This window comes from Corvus hawaiiensis, chromosome 4 (assembly GCF_020740725.1).
Source record: "Corvus hawaiiensis isolate bCorHaw1 chromosome 4, bCorHaw1.pri.cur, whole genome shotgun sequence".
NCBI classification, from domain to species: Eukaryota; Metazoa; Chordata; class Aves; order Passeriformes; family Corvidae; genus Corvus; species Corvus hawaiiensis.
The window spans coordinates 33,871,196-33,884,790 of NC_063216.1; the positions used below are offsets into that span (position 1 = coordinate 33,871,196).

The 13,595-nt window shown below is 35.8% G+C and overlaps 1 protein-coding gene across 1 annotated transcript in view; it reads right to left on the reverse strand.

The window, feature by feature from the left end:
* Nucleotides 1–13,595, reverse strand: part of CFAP54 (cilia and flagella associated protein 54) — a 107,203-nt gene that overhangs the window by 37,334 nt on the left and 56,274 nt on the right. Inside the window, exons 37-48 of the mRNA XM_048302155.1 lie at nt 13,287–13,514; nt 12,854–13,077; nt 12,620–12,755; nt 10,929–11,043; nt 10,223–10,375; nt 9,515–9,712; nt 8,527–8,614; nt 7,886–8,092; nt 6,225–6,291; nt 4,357–4,539; nt 1,807–1,893; nt 686–808 (exon numbers count right to left, since the gene is read on the reverse strand). Of these exons, the coding sequence (XP_048158112.1) occupies nt 686–808; nt 1,807–1,893; nt 4,357–4,539; nt 6,225–6,291; nt 7,886–8,092; nt 8,527–8,614; nt 9,515–9,712; nt 10,223–10,375; nt 10,929–11,043; nt 12,620–12,755; nt 12,854–13,077; nt 13,287–13,514 (1,809 nt within the window). The remainder of the gene's footprint in view (nt 1–685; nt 809–1,806; nt 1,894–4,356; nt 4,540–6,224; nt 6,292–7,885; nt 8,093–8,526; nt 8,615–9,514; nt 9,713–10,222; nt 10,376–10,928; nt 11,044–12,619; nt 12,756–12,853; nt 13,078–13,286; nt 13,515–13,595) is intronic.

A 13,595-nucleotide genomic window follows, 5' to 3' on the forward strand; every position in this document is an offset into this window, starting at 1 on the left:
GTGATGTGACTGTCAAGGCTCTGTGGGCAGCAATATCTCTTCTTGCCCAGCATCTCCTGAGGGTGTCCCCACCCTCCCCAGGGCCCAGGACCCCATGTCAGCCCCAAGGGGCTATCAACCCCTGCCCCAGCAATGTCACAACAGGGACAGTCTCCAGCCACCTGCAGCCCTGCCCTAGCACAGACCCCCAAGCTGTGCCCAGCCAGACCCCGTGGCCCTTTGCTGTCACCCTGGGCCGTGGGTGAGCCCGGTTCCCCTTCCCATGCCTGACCTTGATCCCCACACAGCCTCAGCCTGTCTCTGGCCCCAGAGAGGAGCCACAGGCCAGGGCTGCTCCAGCTGCCCCTCAGCTGTCCTGCTCCTGGCTAGGGCAGTGGGAACTTGGCCAATAACAGGGCAAGAACTTTGTCCATACTTTTCATGACTGAATATGAAATCAACATTGTTTTTTCTGCAGTATTATCTGCAGTACCCAGTGTATAAAACACACATTTCAAACTGATTTGTGTTCCTTTTGTTTAGCGAGAGATTTTAACGTCATTCAAAACCTACTATTTAATCCACCTATGGAAAGAAATGTAGGACTTTCTTAAGAACATGTAATAACTTGTATATATGGAGTATGTGCAGTTTCATGAAGAAAATGGATTGTTATAGTTCCATGTTATACTTTTCTGGTGTTTACCTGCATTTGCTCAATATATCTGTATCCTGCTGGTATTTTCCATGGAATTCTCTCTCCCCAAATAAGCAAAGACAGTTCATGAAAGGCCTCCGTAAAAAATCCTATATCTGTAAGTACTTTAATCTATGAAAAAATAACAGAGCCTTTGATTTAAATGGTTTTCAGTTATTCTTTTTGCTCAAAATAGAATGTATTTAAAGGTAATTCTCAGATTTGGCTACCAGAATTGTACATTGATGGAGAATGATCTTCAATGGAAAGAAATCTTTTACATATTATAGTGAATAATTTCAAAGATGGTCTTTCTCTTTTGAAAACAAATTCTTTAAAAACTTACTCCTGACAAAGGGAAAGAACTTACTTCATCTGATAAGAGTTTTGACTGTTTGTCCAAGATCAGCCCCTTATCAAAATCTGTTTCATGGATTTTACTCATCTTAGTCTCATAGTACTCAACTACTTTATCTAACCCATATCAGCATTTCATGAAAATATCTAAAACCAGTACCACTTTGACTCTTAATACCAGTTAGATTCCTTAAAAAAACCCCAAAACTCACAAATTATTAAAAAAAACCAACCAAACAACCAACACAAAAAACCAAAAAGACTTACAAGTGAACATTAGAGAAAAGACAAAAATCTGTTCCTAGACTTCACAGAACTTTGTTCTACCATGGCAGTAATAACAAATCCAGAAGGGAACATTTGAGGAAAAAATATTATTCATGTTTTGCACTTAAGAAAACATTTAAAAGAAAAGTAGAACAAGATAAAAAATACCAAGTGAAAAGTTTTCACTGAAGAAGGAAAACCTCCTCTTTGTTAAAGAGAGTAGAAATAATTTATAGAAGCACTCAACAGCCTATGTAGGAAATTAACAGTAAAACGATGTCAATAATTCTGCATGCTACTAAAATTGAGAATATAAATAATAATTGCAATTAGAAAGTACCCCTACAATGTGTTTTGATAAGAAACACTAAGCAACAGCTGACCTTAAATGCATTACTTTTCATAGTAGCAATATATGAATATTAAATTGACTACATTTAACAAAGAATTGAAAAACTTACTTGAAATACGACATGTTGTGAGAAAAAGAAAGTTTATTTGATTACCTTGAAGATTCTTCCTTCAATACATCTAGCTGGGTCCTTACAAATCTCAGACACAATATATTGGTATAATGTGAACAGAGGTAAAATCTGTAGCAAAATAGTAGGTCATATAAACATCATACAGGGCACAATTATGGAAATACACATTGCAATTACATATCACAAGTATATAGATAATATAAGATTACTGCTTTGACTATCACACACGATCACTACTATGCTCTCTGAAAGATAAATGTTCTAAAAAGTTCTTCAGCTGGCTAAAGCTAACCCCTGATACTACCTTATATGTGATTCACAATGTAGGAAGTGAAGTTTGTCCAAATTATTCTCTACGATCAAGGTGGGGTTTTTGCTACATCATTAGTGAGTAAACCTAATGGAAATAGGTTGATACAAGGAATTTCTAAAACTGTCTGCATTTTGATGCCACAATTTTTTTTCAAAATAACTAACAGAAGAATAGAATTCTATAAGCTTTTTGAAATAAACAGAATGAAGTCCTGCAATTGTCTAAGTGAAATTATACCAATTGTAAAATAAAGTGGATGGTGATGAGACCTAGTGACAAATTTATTTACATTCATTTTAAATTGAAAATTTTTGTCGGGACAACTAACAAAAAAAACATTTTAAAACTGAGCTCTGTTAAAGTATGGCACTGTATATCCTCCCAGTATCTGAAGGGGGCCTACAGGTAAGCTGGAGAGGGACTCTTCATCAGGAACTGTAGTGATAGGACAAGGAATAATAGGTACAAATTGAAAGATGGGAAATTTTAGTTAGATATTAGGAAGAAGTTCTTTACAGTGAGCATGGTGAGGTACTGAAGCAGGTTACCCAGTAACTTGTGGATGCCCCAACAATGCAAGTGTTCAAGGACAAGTTGCATGGGGTGTTGAGCAACCTGGTCTAGTGGGAGGTGTCCCTGCATGGGCATGGGAGGTTGGGATTAGTTGATCTTTAAATGTCCCTTCCAACCCTAAACATTCTGTGATTCTGTGATCTATTGTTATACAATATTTCAGAAAAAGCAGATTCTTTCCTAACAGATTTATGGGTTTATTGAAAATGAAAGAACTTTCAAAATTTAATTACTGTTCAGCTTTTACATTTTTCTTCACTTTAAAATGTCCCCAAGCTTAGAAAATGCTAACAGCATTGTTTGATTTTTGTCAAATTCACTTTAAGTTTTCATAATGTAGCTTAATACTTCTGAATTTGGATTACAAATGCTTGAGGCAAATGTTTTAATTGTACCCATACAGTTTCCTACTTATATTTGAAGTAGTTCAACAAAATTAGTCTTTGAAGTTTTATTTTTAATAAAACTTGAATCTTGATGTATTTTAAGTGTCATATCAACTTAGCACCCACCATCCAAAACATTCCCACGCAATAAGCATTCAGGGGAAATGAAGCTCTCATCCTGCTAAAACTGCAATTGCTTTGACCATGATCCATGACCTGGATCTATATTCTGCCAGCAAAAGCGCAGAAAGAATCAAAAAATGTGCACAGCCACATCAAGCAAGCAATCAAATTAAGTGCCCCTGCCTCCAGGTAATTGTCTGCTCCTTGATTTCACTGGATCTCCCAAAGCAAGGACAGTTAGACAAAGCTAAATAACAAAGTGAACTCCAGTAAAGCAGGACAGGAAGAAATAACAATGGGAGTCAGCCTGAAGTTCCAAAAGAAATCAATCCAACAAATGGCTTGCTGACAAAAAAAGTTGTAACATCTTTCTGCCTCCGCATGTCTAACTCCTAGCTCTACCTCCTAATCTTTTCTTACTCCCCTGCTGCCAGCCATGCAATTTTTTCCCCTCCCTGGCACTGTCTCTGCCACTTGCAGGACCTTGCCATAAATGGACTCAATTCATTAAAGCAAGAAGAAACTATCTACTTTTTCAGATGGAGAGTTTTCTGACATGCTTAGAGTTGATTGACAGAGGTATACAATAATCACCTGACAGGAAATTCTGTTAGTGCATACAGTACCAAACTAGAAAAGATAGAGCATTGCACCTTTTTCAGTACTAGTAATCAATTTACTCTACTCATTCTAATGTACAGCCCTGCAACTTTGAAGGAAGCTGGACTAAAATGGAAACGGTCAGACATTAAATGGAGGAAATAGGAATATAACCAACATAAGAGGGAAGTTGTAAATATACTTCATACAGAGAACATGATAAGGAGAAAGGCAGAAGGGACTTTTAATTACTGAAAGTAAGTGTTGAAAGCATTCTGGACATACTGCATTCAAAGTAATTTTCAGTACAATGTATTTTAAATAGCATATAATAGAAAATTTCCTCTAAAACGCCTAAGCTAAATGAACCATATGTTGTCATCTTCTAGAACAAACTACTTTCCTGTATTTTCTAAAATTTTTACACAGCAAGCTATAGCTTGTTTTCAGTGCCACAGAACCTAGCCATAGGGGTATTTTGTTAGAGGTTCTGAGGTATCTCATAAGTACACCCACACAGAAAAGTAAGCCCAGGTGTCTTAAAAGTCATTTCCAGAGCATAAAAATAATACTTACTATTAAATTTTGTTTTGCACAATGTAGTTCAAACATAATGAAATTCAGACTTGCAACTACAGTAGAGATATCAGCTCTGTAGCGATCAGAGAACAAATCAATACCAGGAATAAGAATATTTGTTTCATACTGTACAAAGTCATAGTCAGTTGTTGGATGTGGAAGAGAAGCTCTAAACAGGGTCTGAAAGTAATAACAATGAATTATTTGTGAAAAGATGTTCAAGTATTAGTGAGACAGTATAAACTCCAACTCATAAATTACATCATAAATGAAACTCCATCAATGCCTTAAATATTCAGCTGTTTCCAGCCAAAATATTGAAAAACATTTTTAGAGAAAATGTTTTACACATGAAATTGATGGAGAAAAAAAAACAAGCTGTAAATAGTCTAAGGACAGTATCTCTCAGATCGTTTCTGGGAGATTTGCTGACTTTAAAGCCAGTTAAAAGTTGGTTTCACTCTAGTTTCACCTTTAACTAGCTCAGGTAGCACAGCTTAAATCATATAACTAAAAATTAATATGAAATTTAAGGAAATCATTTAAATGTTCTCTCTTAAAAAAGGAAGAATGCTAACATTTTATCTGATGTTGGATATTCCTTCCCAATTGTGTTTATCTTGCTGTAATTAGCAATGATATCCTAGAGAAATTTGCATTTACACTCAGATCTGAGATATTAACAAGCCTAAAGCCTATACCAGAGGTGGAATTTAAACAAGGTTATAAAAGGTTTCCAATTCAAGGAACAAATTACAGGCTTGAACTTCTTGCAGTACAGTGACAGTAATTGATTATATTTTTCAAGACAATCACCCTGCAAGCTGCTTCTATCCCAGTTAATATCAGACCCACTTCAGTCAAGTCACAATTTTTTCTACCATTATATAACAACATGCTTACTACCATTTCTGTCGAAAGGTGGCATCACCACTGTTCAGCTTTGTCATTGTTCAGCAATTACAGTGCTAGAAGCAAGTTAAAATTCTCCTTTACCTTTGTTTCTTCAAGTTGATCTCCCTTTGGTGAACTTAAGTTTTTCAGTGTGGCCTAGGACAGGTCTCACAGTCACAATCATAACACAAGACACTAGACATTGTCATTGCTCTGTTTTGGAAGACACCAGATAATTTCCTGAAGCAGCACTGGGATGAGTAATCACTGATCCCAGTAGAGTATAATTGGCAGAATACTTGTAGTTCTTTTTCCTGTATCACTTTTGCTACTGGCATCTTAACTTCCATTTAAAAGTAAACTGATTTTTTTTTTTCTCTATAGGTCTTTTTTTCTGAAAGTTTGCAAACTTAATTTTAATGATCTTATTTTCTTTGTAAGTGAAACTGGATCATTTTTAATATCCTCTATTTTTAGAGCAAACTTCTTATAGAGCTGAGATTTTAGTACTACAAACTAATATTTTTCAGTGCTAAAAAAGATTCAAATTTTTTTTTTCCTATAGAGTCTGTGCTCTTGGTTGAAAATTTAAGACAATCCATGAAGACTCTACAGATCTAAGAGAGAGCACACTGCTGTTGTTGATGCCATCCAGCTCTTCCTGAGCAGAATACTTCAAGAGAAGAAAAATATATTTGACTGTCACATTTTTTAGTCATCTTCACTTTCCAGTATTTTTTCTCTGAGACACTCGAGACTCCTATTGAAGTGATAATTTTTAGGCTATAATACAGCAATAATGTTAAAAAACAAAGAATAAAAACATTGTATCTAATATGCATAAATTGTCAACTACCTCTGATCTCCATTTTTCTTTCACAACCAAAATGAAAAGAGAATTATTTTAACAGAGAGTCATTTTAGAAGAAATTTGTTAACTTCATGAATTTGAACTGAAATTGCATTGTTACCTTAAAAAGTATAGCAGAAAAATAGCAGTACTTTGTTCTTAATCTCATCTGTGATGTTGTTATATACCTAAAGCACAACAAATAATAAGAAATATTAATGTACCTATCAATATAAATTATTGAAATCCTTGGGCTTTTACTCTAATGTAATAATAATAATAACACAACTGAGATGTTTTCCCTTCTGGAAAACAACTGCCTGTTCTTTAAAAAGGTGCTCAGCCATGCCCTGCAAAGAAGCATTTGACCGAAGACATAGCTAGACAATGGGAGCTGTCCAGTTATCCTCAAACTTAAAGGAGAGACACAGGCAATCTAAGTGCAAAATCCATCTCATAAAAAACTAAAAAGATAAAGCAGATTAAGCAATTCACATCTTGAAGTGCATTTCACTCCATAAAGGAAGCCTAAGAAAACTACCACATGGACTTTCACATGGCAGGTGTCTAGCTAAATTTAATGACTCCCACACAGTACCTCCTCAGAGCCTTAAACCATCCTGGTAGCAGGGTAGTCCTATGATCAACAATACTAGAAATCTTTAATTCAATATTAGAATCCTTTCATCTGCATTTTATAGCCTGTGACCAAGTTGCTGTAGAAAGAGCAGCTCAAGAGAAAGATGTTTAACAGTCCGAGTCAAGTCTAAACACAAAACAACCACCTGAGGGAGAAGCCTGGAGGACAGCTCCCTCCAAATCCTGACAAGATTTGGAATGGACATATCAACAGCAAAGGGATAGTATCCAGTGCAGCAAATAGGTGCCACAAACACCTGTAAAAGGAGCTAGGGATTTGGTCTCATCTAACCGGACCAGAAACTGAACCACAGGTCAGAATTAGAAGAGCTGTCATTTATAGTCAAGTTAAACTCACTCCTTTTCCTTTTGGGTGCTAATTCTAAGTGTGGCAATGCCACTTCATCCTGAAACACCCATGCTAACACTGAAATACCAGCTGCTAACGAAGCTACCTTGGCTTATAGATATTTTACAGTGCCATCAATATGAGCTGCTTCACAGGTAAGGCAATTTACTTAGATGAAGCTCTGCCCTTTCATGGTTATAGTGTTTCTAAAGTCATTTAATGCTGTCTGGGATATTTCTGGATTTGTATTTTGTACAATACATTGAGGAACAGCTCAGAATTACACTCATAGTGTTTTACCAGCAGTCAAGGAGTACTGGATGGAAATATTTATTGATGGTAGACTTTTGTACAGTAATTCAAATTTTATTTAGTTCTAATTCACCAGAAAACTAGTACTTTAGTTATTTATTTAGGCAGTAAATCTGACCTCAAGATACATTAATATTTAATATGTGCAATGACTTTGGAGATGTGATATTTTGGTTGATAATCAATATGACTGTAAAATCCTTGTTCTTATGACTTTTTATCATTTTGTTATCTTTTAGTGATCCCTCCATATAAGGTACAGCTGCATTTATGATCAAAGATGAGCACTCAAGAAAAGGGGAAAAAACAATATTCTCCAAAGGAACAAATTTCTCCCTGAAAAGAAAAATTCCTCTGCTTTTGATGAGTCCTTTTTATAACAACTCATTATTGGTTTTTAATTAATTTGAAGTTGCCTCATGTCTTGGATGAACAATTTGTTTAAAATATGGTAGAAATACACATATAGATAAGATACTTACTGAGCTATCTTAGCCACTAAGACTGCTGCATGTAAACATCCCCAAGCTCCAGCCTGAGAAAGAAGTTTCTGACTCATATCAGTTGATCTTCCAACTGCAAAGCGGTCTGTAGCATCTTTTGGAAAACCTAACTCTTGCCAGGTGTGAAGAGCATCAGTAATGTTGAGTGTTTCATCAAGGGCTTGACACCAATATTTAAAAGCATCTCTGTAACATAAAAAATACCATCATATTGCTGACATTTTCCAAAGTGGAAGATAAGCCCCACTTCATTTTTCCTTTATTGCCTGAGATATAACTAATTCTGATTGGGTCAAAAACTGAAATACAGTTTCTACAACACAAAAAAAAAAGATACCGTTCCTGGTCAAGAGATTTACTGGGACTCAAATCATCAAGCAATAGACAATACTTCTTAAAAACACAGATATGCATAATTAATTTGCTTAATGGCAATTAGGTAGCTAAGAAAAATAAACAATGTCTAGGAAAAAGCCTTTTCAAAATATAGCTAATAGTGGGTTAGATGAAAGAAGTTATATGGACTAGAGGACAGCACAAGAACTTACAAGTTGTGGGGTACAGGACTGCCAATCAGAAAAAATGAAACAGTGATCTTTTTAAATTCAGTAACTATGTACCTTTTGCTTCCAGCATAAAAGTGAAGATTTCCAAGTTCATGTAGAGCCTGTACCTTGAGATCTCTCTGGTTATTCATTTCAAGGATTCCTGTTATTTATTTTTAATCAATTAAAAAACACATTGTCATATCATTAAACCAGTTACTGAGCTGTGGAAACATTTTGCATGAGTAGACATGAATTCACATGTAATTCAATGCATGGGTATTTTTTTTTTAATTTACTGGTCTTTTATATTTTACCTTCAAATGTACCATTTCTTATTTCTACTAACCTTGAAAACAAAAATAAGATATATATATATATATATATATATATATATGGACCTGTTTACTTAATATTTTGTATTTTTGTTCTTTCAAATTTATTCCTGTCCAGAAGATAAACTGGAAAGCAGGTCATTGGCCCTGCTAAACAACTCTGCCTCCATACAGCACAGTAGCACTCTCACAGGCTCATTTTTGGAACCCTTGCTGCAAATAAAACCACTTAAGAGCATCTGTTGACCTACTACATTTGACCTGTTTAGCCATACAGCAAATCAGGTAGCAGTGAGGAGCTGTAACTGTATGAGTAAAGCCATACCAGAAGGTAAGATGGAAGCCAATTAACTAGGCCTCATATTCAAATACACAGAATCTGAAAAGTCTGTTTGCTAGGGAAAAAAAAAGTAATGGAATTAAAATGAATCCGCTAAACATTATATCAAATTCTGAATTAGGGATTAATCAGCATAACATCACTGAAGTAATGCTTTTTCATAAAATGAGATAGCTGTAGAGATTATGAACCAAGCAGTGGCTTGGTTAGGATCAATGCAGATTTCCTCAATCAAGAGGAAGAAGGCTGGATATTCCTGGAAACCAGCCTTCAGACAGTTACAGCTGTCTGACAGAGAAAAATAACAATGGAATAAACATGTATAAACACAGATAGGCAGAATGCTATTACTTCTTAGCTGTAAGCAGAAACTTATGAAAAAAATTACCTATTGTTTGTTCATAGGAAGAGATAATTACTGAAAGCTGTGACTTTGGCATTGGTCTACTCTCAACCATACTGGAGAAATTATATTTTTCTTGAGAAAGGTCACATGGTGCTGGGAGAAATATCACTTCACCTCCCACGTTAAATTTCAGCTTTCTGCTTGAAGAGCTGTGACTGCTGATTGCTCTTCCAGCATTTTCTAGATCAGAAAAGTGATTTATATGATCAGTTTGGAAAAGTATTGTACTATTTCTAGCATCACAAATATTTTCACACCACGTTAGTCACACAAACATACAATTCCTGTGTACCCTATTTTCATTTGTTTTCCCATCCTATAATTCTGTGTGTCTCCTAATTAAACTCACTGGACATAATTCATTGGTCAGTGTAACCAAATAATATGTGCTCTGTTAGTGAAAATAAACTTGGGAAGATCTGCCAGTCAGCCCTCTGACAGAGGTATGGCTGTAGACAGACAGGTGACACAGCAGCATGAAAAAAATTTATCATCCAACTATTAGACAAATCATAGGAGATAAAGCTTAGAGGTTGTGCTTATAGAACTTCAAATTTAACTTCATATTCTATATTTTTGTAATTGTCAATAACTGAAATTTGAATTTAGAAAAACCTGTTCCTTTCACTCTTTACTATTTTAACTGCATATACACTTAACAAGGGAGAAACACTTCAATGAATCACTCACCTTGTGTGTGTGCAAGAAATAATGAAAGTAGTTTTCTGCTGTGTCTCAGTGCTCTGCTGTGATACTTAGATTTTTCTAGAGTTTCTCTAAAACATCTCAGTGTATCATTCACATCAAGAGGCACACAAACTAGGGCTTTTGCTTGATTGTCATCTAAAAGGAATTAATAATTATGGAGAAAAATTTTGTAATATAGAAATAAATATTTTTAGTAAATCACCCTCTAAAACATATTTGAACATTTTCACAACTTCAAAACTGAAGTATATTAAAATTTTCCCCTTTATTTCCTGTCGCTTTATGAATTTAAGCAAATTATTAACCACTAGGAACATTAATTCTATCAATAACAGTGCTGACTCACACTTAGCTTCTGGGTATATTGCTGGATATCCAACAATAACAATGGAAAACTGGACCAAGACCACCAAGCTTCCTCATAGGCTGTAGATTATCTTGTACCTGCTTTTCTCTGCTTTCAGACATAGTCTATTTTGAAAGATCTTGACAACATTACAATCCATCCAAAATATCAAGAACAATAATTTGAAGACAAAGCTCAGTTTATATTAAAAGAAGCATTGTAGGAGAAGTGGAAGAACTATGATAAGGAGGAGAAACAGATTCTTTTTATAAAAATCCAGTATGAAACAAAGGAAAGACTCTGGGAGAAAAGAGAACACACAGTAGTGAATTGTGCTCTGACCTGTAGAATCATTATTCGTCTCAGGACTGAAAAAGTATCCAGGAAAAACGCCTTCACTGGCAGAATGGGCAACGGGCAGCCGTAATTTGTACCCTATGTAGTTTCTGCAACTCATCTAAAAAGATGGTTTTGTTTCATGATAACTGAATAATATTAAGAAAAATCAATGTTTGGTTCTTACAGTTAAACATCTATATACTCAGTTATATGACAAAATAAAAAGAGGACTAATTAAGACACCAATGGCCCATAACTAGCACTCTTGTCAGTTAGAGGTGAAACATTCACACCTAAATATTGGATATAAGTGTTTCGAAGCTACTGAACTAAGCTTATCTCCGATTTGGTATTTGCCATAATCATGAGCAACTCCTTGATGTTCTGCAAATATTCCAGCCTTCTTTCCCCAGACGAACGCATGCTTGCACAGAACCTGCCACCGTAACCACGCCTAAAGGGCATGTTGCCCGGGAAACACAGTGGAATGCTGTAGAGGGGGATATAAAATAGCTCTAAGCAAGTAACCACAGCAGCCTAACTCTGGCAGAGAGGAAAACTTCCAGACTTCTATGCAGGACTAATCCACAACCGACTTTTTATTTTGCTGATGCAGTTACATCACTTCAGAAGGAGAAGGACCAACAGAACTAGTTCTACACTCTCTGAATGGCACTGATTGATGAAATGCAGCCATAAACTCCAAATTTTTTACCCGAAATCCTTATTACTATCAACTAACACTAGTCTTCAATCCGTAAGCCGTCTTTCAAAGCTATGATTACTTTTCCACAGCTCAGTTATCAGCATTATGAGATGGTTTGCCATGGTGCCCTTTTATTGACAAAGGACTGCGTTCTGAATGGGTGGGCTGGAGAGAGTCAGCAGGAAAGAGAAGACAGAGCACCTCAGCGGCCCTTCTGAGCCAAGAGTGCCTTCAGAGTCCCTGCAAGCCCTGGGCACCACTGTGCTGTCTCTAGGCCAGGCAGTGGCTCCTGAACCCCGTGTTCATGTTCATGTTCAGAACAAACCTGTTTGGTACTCCAAATCCTACTTCCCCCTCCTCTCCTTCAACTCCCCTCTTTACATTAGTAATAGAAACATCCTAAAAACATCCACAGTGAGATTGACTTCAGCAAAACTTCTTAGAAATAAATGTTACATTAAAAAAACGTTTTTAATAGCTAATTCAATGAAAAATTTCCAAGTGGCACTGTTAGTAAATATATAGAGCCATGGCTTTTAATGAGAGGAACTTTCTCAGCTGCTTTGGGGTTTTTTGTTGGTGATCAAGTTTTTTAAAGTTTTTTACTGGCATTGTCAGTGTTTGGTTTAACTCATTATTAACTTTGTTCTTTAGGAGCAGTGTTCCAATGCAGAAACAAAGCAACACACAAATAAATGTTCTAAAGTTAAAAGAGTGGCATCAAGAAATAACATGAAATTAGATTCAGGCTTATAATATGGAATGAGTATGTTGTGCATGGAAGAAATGTCCTCTGGCTCACCTGCTGCTCTTGGAATCATGTCATACAAGCCTTTTCATGCACTTCAATAAATTATGATCATTAATTTATTATAATTGAATATTTGGGAACACTATGAGAAAGCATATTAATCTCTTCAGTGAAAGTGCTTCTCCATATTCAGTTCACATTAAGAGTCAGTGCCCCAAAAAGAAATCTGTGTTTCACCTTCTGTGCAGCATCAGCCAGATGTTTTGTGAAATGAGATTCACGGCTGTCTGGGCCACTGAATTGCTGCATCCTTTCCAGCAGCTGCCTCTGAGCATACACCAGCAGCGGACTCACTTGTTCTGTGTACCGCTCACTGGAAAAAAACCAAAGTGTAGTAATTAAGCAAGATAATTGTATATTAAACTATATCACCTTAGTTTTAAAATTTTTATTAGAGTTGGTATAACTTACTGCGTAAATATGTTAAATTGTATGGCTATGTGTACCAGTGCTTCCCACTTCTTCATTTGATATAACAATTCTACTGTTTTAAGAATCAGATTACATATCCATCTCATGTCAACCATATTTACATCATCCAGGGGAGGCTGGGGATGAAGATTAGAACCACCATTCTCATCCATAATACCTCCTAAACAACTGGGAATGCAAAAGTCTCCTTCGGGATCCACAATCTACAGCGAAGAAACATCATTACAGCTGTTATTTTCAAATGTGTTTTTAGGACAATTCAATTACAAAGATTAGAAAGCACTGTAATTATCTAAAGAACTTTCTACAGAGAATAAATTGGAGATAGCAGAATATAATGCAAGAAGGAGAAAACTATCTCTCTAGTGAAAATGTGATAATAAAGAGTTGTCTTAATAAAAATAATTTTTACCTTAAGAGAACTGCTTGCTTGTAGGTCAATTATCATATCAATGATCATGTCTGATGCAAAATAAAATGGCAACCAGATGGTGTTCCTAAGAAAATCCCAGGTGATGGGAAATTCATCCATATGGGAATGCGACTGGTTAGCAATCCATTGAAATTCCTGAGTATAATTCCAAAGTTCTCGACAAGCATTTTGAAGCAATGTCCAGTGGCTACCACGGTGAGCAAGAACCTGTGTACACCATTCAAAATATAATTATACCTTGGAAATGCAGAAATTAAAAGCTTCGTTCTTTTATTTCAAAACTTAGAC